We start from the raw sequence: 12,678 nt of genomic DNA on the forward strand, positions 1-12,678 counted from the left end.
AATTTAATAGCAGCTGGAGGTTGCCTTATACCTCTGTAACTTTAGTTGCATTTACTCTCAGTCAATGGAGCAATATTTCAGAATAGGGTATTGTATTTAGGCACATAAAACTGCACCTTTAATGTCAATGAGGATGAATTTTTCAGCAATGGGTTGCGTAGAACTATATAAACTAATATTCATTGGATTTGCCAATTTGATCTATGCTCTGCACCGTGACCATCTGTTAATCTCTTTGTGTTACATAGATACTTTAGCCAAGAGACTGAGGTGCATATTTTCAAACTTAAGTTATATTGCCAATCGTAAAATCCAGACCAAGACCAGTCATAAAATATGGTCTCATATTGCACAATGACTGCTCTGTGATCTGCTGGTATCTATTCAGAAGAGAACCTCCGTGAACCTCCAATGTGCTTTTCCTTTCCAATGGCAAGCAAGATCAAGTCCTAGAACAGCACAAGTTAATATCATTCTTGACATCAAGTGTTGTGCCCTCAAATCAGTAAACACTCAACAGCATGAATGCTATCTAATAAGGACGCATTCAACTAGTGTTGATTTGCACCTCCTTAGTGCAAAAGGTTTAAATGGGACAGATATTGTTTTATGTGTCCAGGAGGGATTCCTGTCACAGTATGTGGACAGGCTACTAGAAGAGAGGACATAATGAATCTCATACTAGGCAATGAACCTGATCAGGAGACAGCCACTTGGTGGGCAACTATTTCAGAGATGGTGACCACAACTCCCTGACCTTTAGCATAGCCATGGAACAGGATAGGAGCAGACAGTATGTGAAAGTATTTAATTGGGGAGGGCTATTTATGATGGTATCAGACAGGAACATCGGAGCACAAACTGGCAACAGATATTCTCAGGGAAATGCACAGCAAAAATGTAGAGGTTGTTCAGGGACCACTTGCATAGGGATCTGGATAGGAATGTCCCACTGAGACAGGGAATGGATGGTAGGATGAAGGGTCCATGGTTGATAAGAGAGGTGGAAGAGGAAGAAAGACGCATACTTAGGTTTAGGAAGAAAAATTAGACAGGGCTCTTGAAACTTATAAGGGAGCCTGGAAGGAGGTTCAGAAGTGACTTAGGAGAGCTAGAAGGGGATAAGAGAAGGCAATGACGAGTAGGATTAGGGAAGCTGCAAGGAATTCTACATATACATGAAGAACAAATCAATGACTAGATTTAGAGCAAGACTGATCAGGGATAAAAGAGGAAGTGTGCCTGGAGGCAGAGGAGGTCCATAATGTATGGGCGCCATAGTAGAATAGTGGTTAGTGTGACACTATTACAACTTGGTGCACCCTGGAGTTCCAAGTTCAATACCAGCAATGTCTGTAAGGAGTCTATATGCTCTCCCTGTGGAATGCATGGGTTTTCCCCAGGTAATCTGGTTTCCTCCCACAGTTTAAAGATGTACTAGGTAGATTAATTGGACTCTGAAAGTTGTCCCATGATTAGGTTAGGGTTAATCGGGTTTGTCAGGGGTTGCTGGAGCAGCATGACTCAAAGGGCTGGAAGGGCCAACTCAAAACTGTATCACTAAATAAATACTATGCTTTACTATTCACCATGGAGAGAAACTTTGACGAATGTGAGGCCAGTGTAGAACAGGCTAGTCAAGACAAGTTTTTCACTGTATCTTGGTACAGGTGGGACAAATAAACCAATACCAATATCAACAATGTCCTGGAGCATGTTGAGGTTAAGAAAGAGGCAGTACTGGAGCTTCTGAAAAACATTAGGATAGATAAGTCTCCAGAGCTAGATGGGATCTATTCCAGTTTATCACGGAATACAAAGGAAGAGATTGCTGGGTTGTTGACAATGATCTTTGCATCCTTATTGGCCAAAGGAGTACTAACAGAGGATTGGAGGATGGTTCAATTGTTCAAGAAAGGTACTAGTTCAAATCCTGGGAATTAGAGAACAGAGAGTCACATCAGGATTTACAAGCAACTGGAGAAACAGAGTCTTATTAGGGATCAGTAGCATGGCCTTGTGAGGAGCAGGTCATGCCTCACGAGCCTGATAAGACTTTCTTGAGGTGACAAAACAAATTGATGAAAAAAAAGTGCTGAGTATGGTGTATATCAGTTTTAGTAAAGATCCATGTAAATTTAGCTATGCAGATTTGAAATTGGCTTGCCCACAGAAGGCAGATGGAATGTATTCTGCCTGGAGGTCAAAAAATAGTGGTGTTCTGCAGGGATCTGTTTTGGGACCCCCTACTCTTTGTGATCTTGGATAAGTTAGTGAAAAAGTAGGTTAGTATGTTTGCAGATAACATAACATGCCATTAACCCTGTAGTTTTATCTTCAAATCTACCTTCCAAAGTGAATCACTTTGCATTTTTCCGGCATGAACTCCATTTGCCACTTTTCAGCCCAGCTCTCCATCTTTCCAAATTCCCGTTGTAACCTATGATAACCTTCCACACTATCCACAACTTCACCAACTTTTGTGTCATCTACAAGCTTATTAACACGCCCCCTCCACCCTTTACTTCCTCATCAAGTCCATAGGTCCCTCAAAGTTGCTGTGTAAATTGATAGGGTGGTTAAAAGGTGTACCGTGTGCTGATCTACATTAGTTAGGGTTTGGGATTAAGTTCAAGAATAACAAGGTAATGTTGCAATTTTATTAATCTCTGGTGAGACCACACAGAGTATTCTGTTCAGTTCTAGTCACCTAATTATAGGAAGGATGTGGAAGCTTTACAGAGGATGCAGAGAAGAATTAGCAGGATGCTGGCTGGATTACAGGACATTTCTTATGTGAAAAGACTTAACGAGCTGCAAATCCTGTCTTAGGAGCAACTTGATAGAGGTGTATAAAATCATAAAAGGCATAGATAGATAGAGTGGACAGACCACACCTTTTTTTTCGCAGCATAGCAATGGCTAATAACAGAGTACATCCATTTAAGGTGAGTGGAGGAAAATGTAGGGAAGATGTTAGAGGTAGTGATTTTTATTTACACAGAGTGGTAGGTGGCTGGAATGCACTGCTGGGGGTGGTGGGAGAAGCTGATCCACTAGGGACTTTTAAGAGACACTTAGATGAGTGCGTGGATCTGAGAAAAATGAAATATTAGAGGCAGTGTAGGTGGGAAGGGTTAGATTGGTCATGGTATAGGTCTATGTAGGTTTAAACTCAGCTGAGTACAGAGAAAAACAAGCTTTATATTGATGTTTCAAGACGTACAAAAAAGCTGGATGAACTCAGCAGGTCGGGCAGCATCCGTTGAAAGAAGCAGTCAATGTTTCGGGTCGAGACCCTTTGTCAGGACTAGCGAAGGGTCTCGACCCAAAACGTTGACTGCTTCTTTCAACGGCTGCTGCCCGACTTGCTGAGTTCATCCAGCTTTTAAGTACGTCTTGATTTGACCACAGTATCTGCTGCGTACTTTGTGTTTATATTGATGTTAATGCTTTGATAGCTGCATTTAAACAACCATTAAATAAGCTTACACATAACAACAAATGTCACAATAAGGTTGAACAGACCATATGAATTGTATCCAAAAGCTTTGTCAGGAAATGTTGAGGGAGGTGTGGAGAGACACAGAGCCATTACAAGAAATCATTGTAAGGCCGTGGGTCAAGGCTTGGGATGGAGTAACGAAAATCAAGTGTATGTTTGAAGCTTACAATCTCAAAGAGCACAGGGACAGTGCACAGAAACATCAGCACATGGCTCCACCAAGAGATAAAGTTTCTAGGTTTTACTTCAAGCAAGTGTCTGAACTCAACCACACTGCTATACTCAAAAGTGCATGGTCCGAAAGGCTTTTATGATGACAGTTGCACAAATTTTTCAGCAGGCTTCTACCATGTACATTGTTTGCAATTCTATCATATCTTTAAAAAAAACTATTATATTTAACCCTGTGAGAGTATAATAAATCAAATCAAAAAATTCTTTTACAAAGCAGAAAATCTGCAGATGCTGGAAATCCAAGCAACACACACAAAGTGCTGGAGGAACTCAGCAGGCCAGGCAGCATCTATGGAAAAAGTACAGTTGACGTTTTGGGCTTTCTGAAGGGTTTCGCCCCGAAACGCCAACTGTACTCTTTTCTATAGATGCTGCCTGGCCTGCTGAGTTCCTCCAGCATTTTGTATGTGTTGCAGGGGATTCTTTTGATCTTATTAATATGAGAAATACTTCATATTTGCCAGATCTAATGAGATCTTTGATATCCTCCCCCAAACTGCAATATAATAAATATGTAAGAAGATAAACATCAAAAGCTGAAATTCAAGGACAAAAAACAACTTCCATGTATCACTTTATACAACTCATGAGACCTTGAGATTGGGGTCATGAGATATTTCCTAGAACATGAAACCGATGCTTGTTCAGTAGGATTGTAATAGTCTATCATGAAAGCCATTGACATCCCAGAAATGGAACAATTGTGACACAATTGTGGAAATTAACATGATCGTGCTCTGGAATAAAATCTTCTTTTAAAAAAATGAATAGATTGTATCCTCTAATAGTCAGCAAAAAATTAACCAACTTCAAGCCCAATAGTGACTCCAAATGTCTGTGCCAGTTCATAATGTCAGCACTGATTTCCATAAAAATATACTTATTTCTCCTCAGTTTTCACCCATACAATGCCTAGACTTTCAGTTTGCATACATTTTTCAGATTCCACTAGCTCTAGTAAATGAGGGGTTCCACCCAACTGGGATGCATTAATGTGGAAAAGAGCTGGAAATGTTTCAGCCAGTGTTTGCTCAGTATCAAACTCAAATGAAGAGGGCATGCAACAAGAAAGGAGAAAACAAAAGAATGAAGGGCTTACCGAGGTGAATGCCAACAGCTCTTCTTCAGTCAGTTTATGTACAGGGTTGTTCTTCTGAAAATCTGTACTGTTGAAACAAAATGTTAGCTTTCATTGATGGAGCAATTAACAATAGTGTACCTACTTAATAACTTGACAAAAAGATATGTGAAATATTATTTCACAGCACAAAAATACTGAAAGAATTAAATCAGATGAAAATACTATAAATCTAAAATTAATTAAAACACCCAGGTTATGCAAAATCTTCAAAGTGGGCCACAAATCTGTGTTTCGTTCCTCCAGTATAAAGAAGACAATGAGTGCTGAATGTACTACATTAAACAGGAAGTACACTGCTCGTCCCCAGGTATTGGGAAGGGAAGAAGCACAAGGGCAGGTGCTACACCTCTGCAGTGACACGGGAATGTGCAGCTAGAAGGGAACTACAAACCCCATTTCCAGAAAAGTTGGGATATTTTCCAAAATGCAATAAAAACAAAAATCTGTGTGAACCCTTATTTAACTGACAAAAGTACAAAGAAAAGATTTTCAATAGTTTTACTGACCAACTTAATTGTATTTTGTAAATATACACAAATTTAGAATTTGATGGCAGCAACACACTCAACAAAAGTTGGGACAGAGTTAAAATAAGATTAAAAAGTGCACAGAATATTCAAGTAACACCAGTTTGGAAGACTCCACATTAAGCAGGCAAATTGGTAGCAGGTGAGGTATCATGACTGGGTATAAAAGTAGTGTCCATCAAAGGCTCAGTCTTTGCAAGCAAGGATGGGTCGTGGCTCACCCCTTTGTGCCAAAATTCGTGAGAGAATTGTTAGTCAGTTCAAAAGGAACATTTCCCAACGCAAGATTGCAGAGAATTTAGATCTTTCAACATCTACAGTACATAATATTGTGAAAAGATTCAGAGAATTCAGAGACACCTCAGTGCGTAAAGGGCAAGGTTGGAAACCACTGTTGAATGTGCATGATCTTCGAGCCCTCAGGCGGCACTGCCTAAGAAACCGTCATGCTACTGTGACAATTATAGCCACCTGGGCTCGGGAGTACTTCGGAAAACCATTGTCACTTAACACAGTCCGTCGCTGCATCCAGAAATGCAACTTGAAACTGTATTATGCAAGGAGGAAGCCATACATCAACTCTATGCAGAAACGCCGGTGAGTTCTCTGGGCCCCGAGCTCATCTCAGATGGACCGAAAGACTGTGGAACCGTGTGCTGCGGTCAGATGAGTCCACATTTCAGCTAGTTTTCGGAAAAAACGGGCGTAGAGTTCTCCGTGCCAAAGATGAAAACGACCATCCTGATTGTTATCAGCGAAAGGTGCAAAAGCCAGCATCTGTGATGGTATGGGGGTGCATCAGTGCCCATGGCATGGGTGAGTTGCATGTATGTGAAGGTACCATTGACTCTGAGGCGTATATTAGGATTTTAGAGAGACATATGTTGCCATCAAGGCGATGTCTCTTCCCGGGACGTCCATGCTTATTTCAGCAGGACAATGCCAGACCACATTCTGCACAGGCTACAACAGCGTGGCTTTGTAGACACAGAGTGCGTGTGCTTGACTGGCCTGCTGCCAGTCCAGATCCATCTCCTACTGAAAATGTATGGCACATCATGTAGAGGAGAATCAGACAATGGAGACCACGGACTGTTGAGCAGCTGAAGTCTTATATCAAGCAAGAATGGACAAAATTTCCAATTGCAAATCTACTACAATCAGTATCCTCAGTTCCAAAACGATTAAAAAGTGTTATTAAAAGGAAAGGTGATGTAACACAATGGTAAACATGCCTATGTCCCAACTTTTGTTGAGTGTGTTGCAGCCATCACATTCTAAATTTGTGTATATTTACAAAATACAATTATGTTGGTCAGTAAAACTATTGAAAATCTTTTCTTTGTACTTTTATCAGTTAAATAAAGATTCACATGAATTAACATATCACAGATTTTTGTTTTTATTGCATTTTGGAAAATATCCCAACTTCTCTGGAAATGGGGTTTGTAGATATTGGCAGAGATGGAAGAATGATTCAGGGAGAGGAAAATAAAAGAAACCTTCATCCAATCGCAAGGGTGGTTCTTAATATCCATCACCAACATATCAACTGCTATCTCTAACCACGCCTCCCCACCGTTCTGCACCATAACATAATTACTTTCCAACTTTTCTCTCTGCCAGCTGTATCTCTCTTCACAGATGCTTGCCAACCTGATGAATATTTTCAGCATTTTCAGATTTTATAGCAATTCATGAAAGGTAGGAATGACCATTACAACACAGATAAAATCCATAAATTTTATTTCTTTAGAATGTAGCAGCAAATGTAAGGGACCCGTTAATATTTGTATGGCTGTTAATTAGGCAGGATTAGCAGAGTATGGCGCTGGATTCTGATCACTCTGAAAAATCGGTGTCAAAAACGAAAGAAATGAAAAGTTATGGGTAATTAAAGAAGATCTTCAAAAATAATAGGTTCTTCCCTTGAGCTGTGAAAAGTGCTTTGAAAATTAAGAAAGGCTTTGGAGTATGACATTAAAAAATTGAATAGAACAGCACAGAAAAAGGGCCTATCAAGTCTCTGCTGACTATGATGCGTATTCTACACATGGTCCATGTTCCTTTACATAGAAACATAGAATAGGACGGCACATTACAGGCCCTTTGGCCCACAATGTTGTGCCGACCCTCAAACCCTGCCTCCCATATAACCCCCCCACCTTAAATTCCTCCATATACCTGTCTAATAATCTCTTAAACTTCATTAGTGTATCTGCCTCCACCATTGGCTCAGGCAGGGCATTCCACGCACCAACCACTCTCTGAGTGAAAAACCTTCCTCTAATATCCCCCTTGAACTTCTCTCCCCTTACCTTAAAGCCATGTCCTCTTGTACTGAGCAGCGGTGCCCTGGGGAAGAGGCGCTGGCTGTCCACTCTGTCTATTCCTCTTAATATCTTGTACACCTCTATCATGTCTCCTCTCATCCTCCTTCTCTCCAAAGAGTAAAGCCCTAGCTCCCTTAATCTCTGATCATAATCCATACTCTCTAAACCAGGCAGCATCCTAGTAAATCTCCTCTGTACCCTTTCCAATGCTTCCACATCCTTCCTATACTGAGGCAACCTCAGTATAGGCAACCTTTATTTACTCCCTGCCTGCTGAAGTGTCTGTCTAAATACTTCTCAAACCTTGCTATCGTATCTGCTTCTAACACATCCCCAGCAGTTCAGGCAGGTAGTCAAAGCATGTTTCAGCTAGTTGGTGAGAGCAAAATCCAGGAAACATTAATTGCAATCAAGAGAAGGCTACTTTGAACTATTAGCATTTGCAGCCCATTACAACCGACAGATTTTCAGAAAGTTAAAAGCTGAACAAATTCTGTGCTTGTTAGTATAATGTAGTATGTATGAATTGTCTCACATGTAGAGTTGCTGCATTTACTCTGACATGAGCCTAAACTGCAGCCTGCCAGCCACTAGTTAATACTATCCCTAACCCAGGAAAACCACACTCTCCAACACCTGCAACAATGGATATGTGAGCTATGGCTGTTGGTGAACATAAAACTTCTAGTGGGGAATATTCTACCAGGTAGATAATCAACCTTTCTATTGTAGTTACCATACTTCATGTTCAAGAGAAAGGAAAGCTTTTCTTATGAAGCCAGATGTCAGGACAGACCTAACAGAGTGCAGGTCAAATTCTGCAGTTAATCTGGATAGCATTAATGCAGAAACAATGCATTATGTGGCAGGCAGAGGTCTTCAACTGGAACCTGATCCTGAGTTGTCAGGAAACAGCTCTGGAATGGGCAAATTATCCTTTGACCTGCTCCCTGACCTTTTATTTCCTGTAGGGTAGTTGGTGTCAAATGTACTGAACCATACATTGACTCATCTAAATCCAGTCAGATTTTACATTTATGTCTAGTTCTCAGCATGCTAGCAGATTGACAAAATTAGAATGCTTGATTGTCTATTTAATCTGTAATTACAGAAAGGCTTGTGATATTGCTTCAGTTTTCTTACTGCAGTGAGAAACTGATACAAGATGAGATGACCACTTAATTAAGAATCAAACTTATTTATGATGTTTGTTTGTTTATTTATTTATTTATTTGTCTGTTTGTTTATTGAAAGGTTTATTTACTTACTTACTCAAAAAAGTATGTGAACCCTTCTATTTATAACTGGCAGAACCTCCTTTAGCAGAAATAACCTCCACCAAACATTTCCTATGGCTGCTAATCAGGCTTGCACAATGGCGAGGAGGAATTTTAGACCATTCCTACATACAAAACTGTTTCAGTTCAGCAATATTTCTGGGATACCTTGCATGGACAGCCCCTCTCCAGGTCATGCCATAGCATCTCAATTGGGTTAAGGTCTCAACTCTGACTTGGCCATTCCAAAACACAAATTTTCTCCTTTTTTAGCCATTCATTTGCTGATTTACTCTTGCGTTTCAGATCATTGTCTTGTGGCATTATTCAACTTCTATTAAGCTTCAAGTGACATTCTCCAGTAAAATGACTTCATACAATTTTTAATTCATTGTCCCCGCAATGATTGCAAACTGTCCAGGCCCTGAAGCAGCAAAACAGCCCCAAGCCATGGTGCTCCTTCCACCATACTATTCAGGTGGGATGAGGTTTTGATGCATTTCTGTCAAAAAGTTCTACTCTTGTCTCGTCTATCCACAGAACATTGTTCCAGAAGCATGGTGGAGCATCCAGGTGGTCTTTTGCAAACTTGAGACATGCAGTATCTGCAGATTTCTCGTTTGCGACATGCAGCAATATTTTTCTTGGAGAGCAATGGTTTCGTCCATGGCATCCTTCCATGAACCCCATTCTTGTGCAGTGTTTTTCTTATACTGGACACACAGAGACTTTAGAAAGTTCTAGAGATTTCTTTTAGGTCTTTTGCTGTTATGCTTGTTCTCTTTTTCACCTCCTGCGGCATTGCACGTTGTGCTCTTGGTACGCACTTTGCAGGACGCCCATTGCTAGGGAGAGTAGCAACAGTACTGAATTTCCTCCACTGATGAACACTCAGGTCTTTAGAAATGCTTTTGTAGCATTTTTCAGCTTCATGCGTCTCCACAATTCTTCTTCTAAGAACCTCTGAAAGTTGTTTTGATCAAGGCATAGTGCACATCAACAGGTCTTTCTTGAGAAGAGCAGGCTCTGTCAGTAATCTGATTTTGTGTGTCTTTTTTATAGGGCAGGGCAACTCTACAATCCACACCTCCAATCTCAACTCACTGATCGGAACACGCGGCTCCAAATAGCTTTTGTAGGAAGGCATTACTCCAGAGGTTTACATACTTTTTTGAACCTAGACTGTGATTGTTTAAATGGTGTACTCAGTATTGACGAGAAGTACAACTGATGGTGTTATTAGTTTAGGCAGATTGTGTTTGTCTATTAGTATGACTTAGATGACGATCAGACCACATTTTATGAGCAATTAATACAGAAAATCAGATTTCACAACCTTTTTCTTGCAACTGTATGTACTTTGATAATAGATTTTCTATGAACTTTGAAATTGTAGCACAGCTAAATACCCTGGGACTTTATGCAACATGAGAAAACCACATGCAGCATCAATTTTCGAAGTTGTGACAATGTTTTCAGAAGCAAGCTCACTATGCTGACTCTGATATACTAGACGAAGGTGTGACAATCCAGACAAAGTACCGGTAAGTGCAAGATACTAACTTGCCTGGTTAAAAATAAAATCAAAGAAAACTGTAGAAAAGAATTTGCTGCAAAGCATTATCTATTATGGATGCTTGAAAATGAATTTAAAATGTTTTGCTTCCCTCTGCAGTCAAAGAAGGGCTCCGAAGGAAGCAAAAAAAGGCGACTTTTCATTCAAAGGAAATCTTCAAAAAATATTGACTGTGTAAAAACATTACTATCTGTGCAGAAAATCTGATTCATTGGAAGACACCCATCCGCATAGTACTTAATGCAGGACTGAGTAAGCAAATCAGAAAGCAGCCAGATCTGATATTTGTAGGACACTCTATTGACTAATCTTAATAAAAGCATTTGTGAACATTATTCGGATTGAGCTTACAGCTTAAAAGTTACTCAGTCTTTCCTGCTTACTATAGTAGTGGATATCTGCTTTAAAGTATGCAGTGAGGAGGCATAGGTTGGTGACAGAGACGGACTCAACAATGATGTTCTCAGCAATACTGTTCCATCAATGACAAGTGGTCTCTTGGATTAGACCATGAAGTACAGAGGCAATTCCAGAATGCATCTGTGTCAACCCAGAGTATATGTGGGGGTGGGGGGAGGTGGGTTCAGAGATCACACAAGATAATGATGATTTGTGGAGAATTCTGAGCTGATACCCAAAATACAATTGTTATCTATCCAAACGAACATAGGAATTATTCCTTCTCAACACAGTGCAGCAACAAAATTAGCATGAGTTAGCCAAAAATCACAAAATCCACTGACTTTGTGGACGCCTTGGAGTCTGAAAAGCTCAGTTTGAAAGTCACTACAAAACTATGATGAACACGAGTTAACGAGCGCAGCACAGACATCCAGAGATGTATCCAGCACTTCAAAAAAATGAAGCTTCTCCACAAAAATGAAAGATGGTCAAGAAGTTGCTGTTATTGACAGTTGACAAATGAGGCAATTAGAGTAAAAATATACACCAGGATATATGGCAGCTCAGCAATACTACATTGATGGATTCCATCCATCGCAAGCTGTAAATTGAAACCTCAATCAGCCAACTACAGAAATACTCCTGAATTCATGTGCACCTCACTGGTTGAAGTAGATGGATTTATTCCCCAAAATTAAATGTACTTACAACATCTGGCACTAACAGTGACGTATGCTTCATTCATTTAAAGTGAACTCTGTTAACCATCTCTCAGCATCAATAATTCCAAACCAAGTTCAACATATTACTAAGCATTCCTTACATTAAAAAGCACAACACAGCTGAATATCTTGATAACAAGACAGAGAAGACAATTGTAAACATAAAATCTTAAATCCAAATTGAAAGAAACAAGTTCACAGAAGGCACAAAGGAAACCTCAAAAAATAAGGCACACACACATTGTTTAAATCACTCTTTGCTGCCTTAAATACACTTGCATAAAAGATACGTGCATTCTGTTCTCAGCCGCAAATTACTAAATGGGGAAACTATTCCTTCCACGATGTTGATACCCAGGGTCCTAAACTCCACCGCACTGAGATAGGTTAAATGGGACAAGTGGGGGTCGTGCTGGGTTTGGGTATTTGATCCTCCACAATATTCCACATGGGAATTTAAACTGGAGGAGAATGTTTTTTTAACGAGATCGAGTTGCGAGTTCGACATCAACCCGGCACGGGAGCGGTCTGTCACTAAATTGAACTCGTGAACCTCCGTTCTCCAGCCTGGCATTGATCTCACTGCGTCACCAGTCGACCGAAACAGGGTCAGGATAAATCTTACTAAGAAAAAGTTAAGCCAAATACAAAGTTAAACACTCAGCATTGTTTCAACGGCAACGACTTAAAATGGCGGACGGTGTCGCGATCCGACTTAAAATGGCAGACGGCATTCTCCTTCCTCGGTTCGTAAGTACGAGTTGTCCGTAAGTCGGACGTTCGTAACTCGGGGACTACCTGTATTTATTTAAAAAAACCTGACTCAATAAAACGAGCAACACGCTCTAAATGATGGAGGAACTCAACAGGCCAGGTAGCATCTATGGAAAAGAGTAAACAATCGACATCTCAGCCCAAAACATTGACTCTTCTCCATAGACGCTGCCTGACCTACTGAGTT

General features: G+C 40.3%; 1 protein-coding gene across 2 annotated transcripts in view; it reads right to left on the reverse strand.

The window, feature by feature from the left end:
• Positions 1-12,678, reverse strand: part of ttc27 (tetratricopeptide repeat domain 27) — a 250,649-nt gene that overhangs the window by 149,846 nt on the left and 88,125 nt on the right. For both annotated transcript variants that reach the window (XM_073050525.1, XM_073050524.1), the window contains exon 9: positions 4,839-4,905. In XM_073050525.1, coding sequence (XP_072906626.1) covers positions 4,839-4,905 — 67 coding nt within the window. The remainder of the gene's footprint in view (positions 1-4,838; positions 4,906-12,678) is intronic.

Source organism: Hemitrygon akajei, chromosome 7 (genome assembly GCF_048418815.1).
Source record: "Hemitrygon akajei chromosome 7, sHemAka1.3, whole genome shotgun sequence".
Classification (NCBI taxonomy): domain Eukaryota; kingdom Metazoa; phylum Chordata; class Chondrichthyes; order Myliobatiformes; family Dasyatidae; genus Hemitrygon; species Hemitrygon akajei.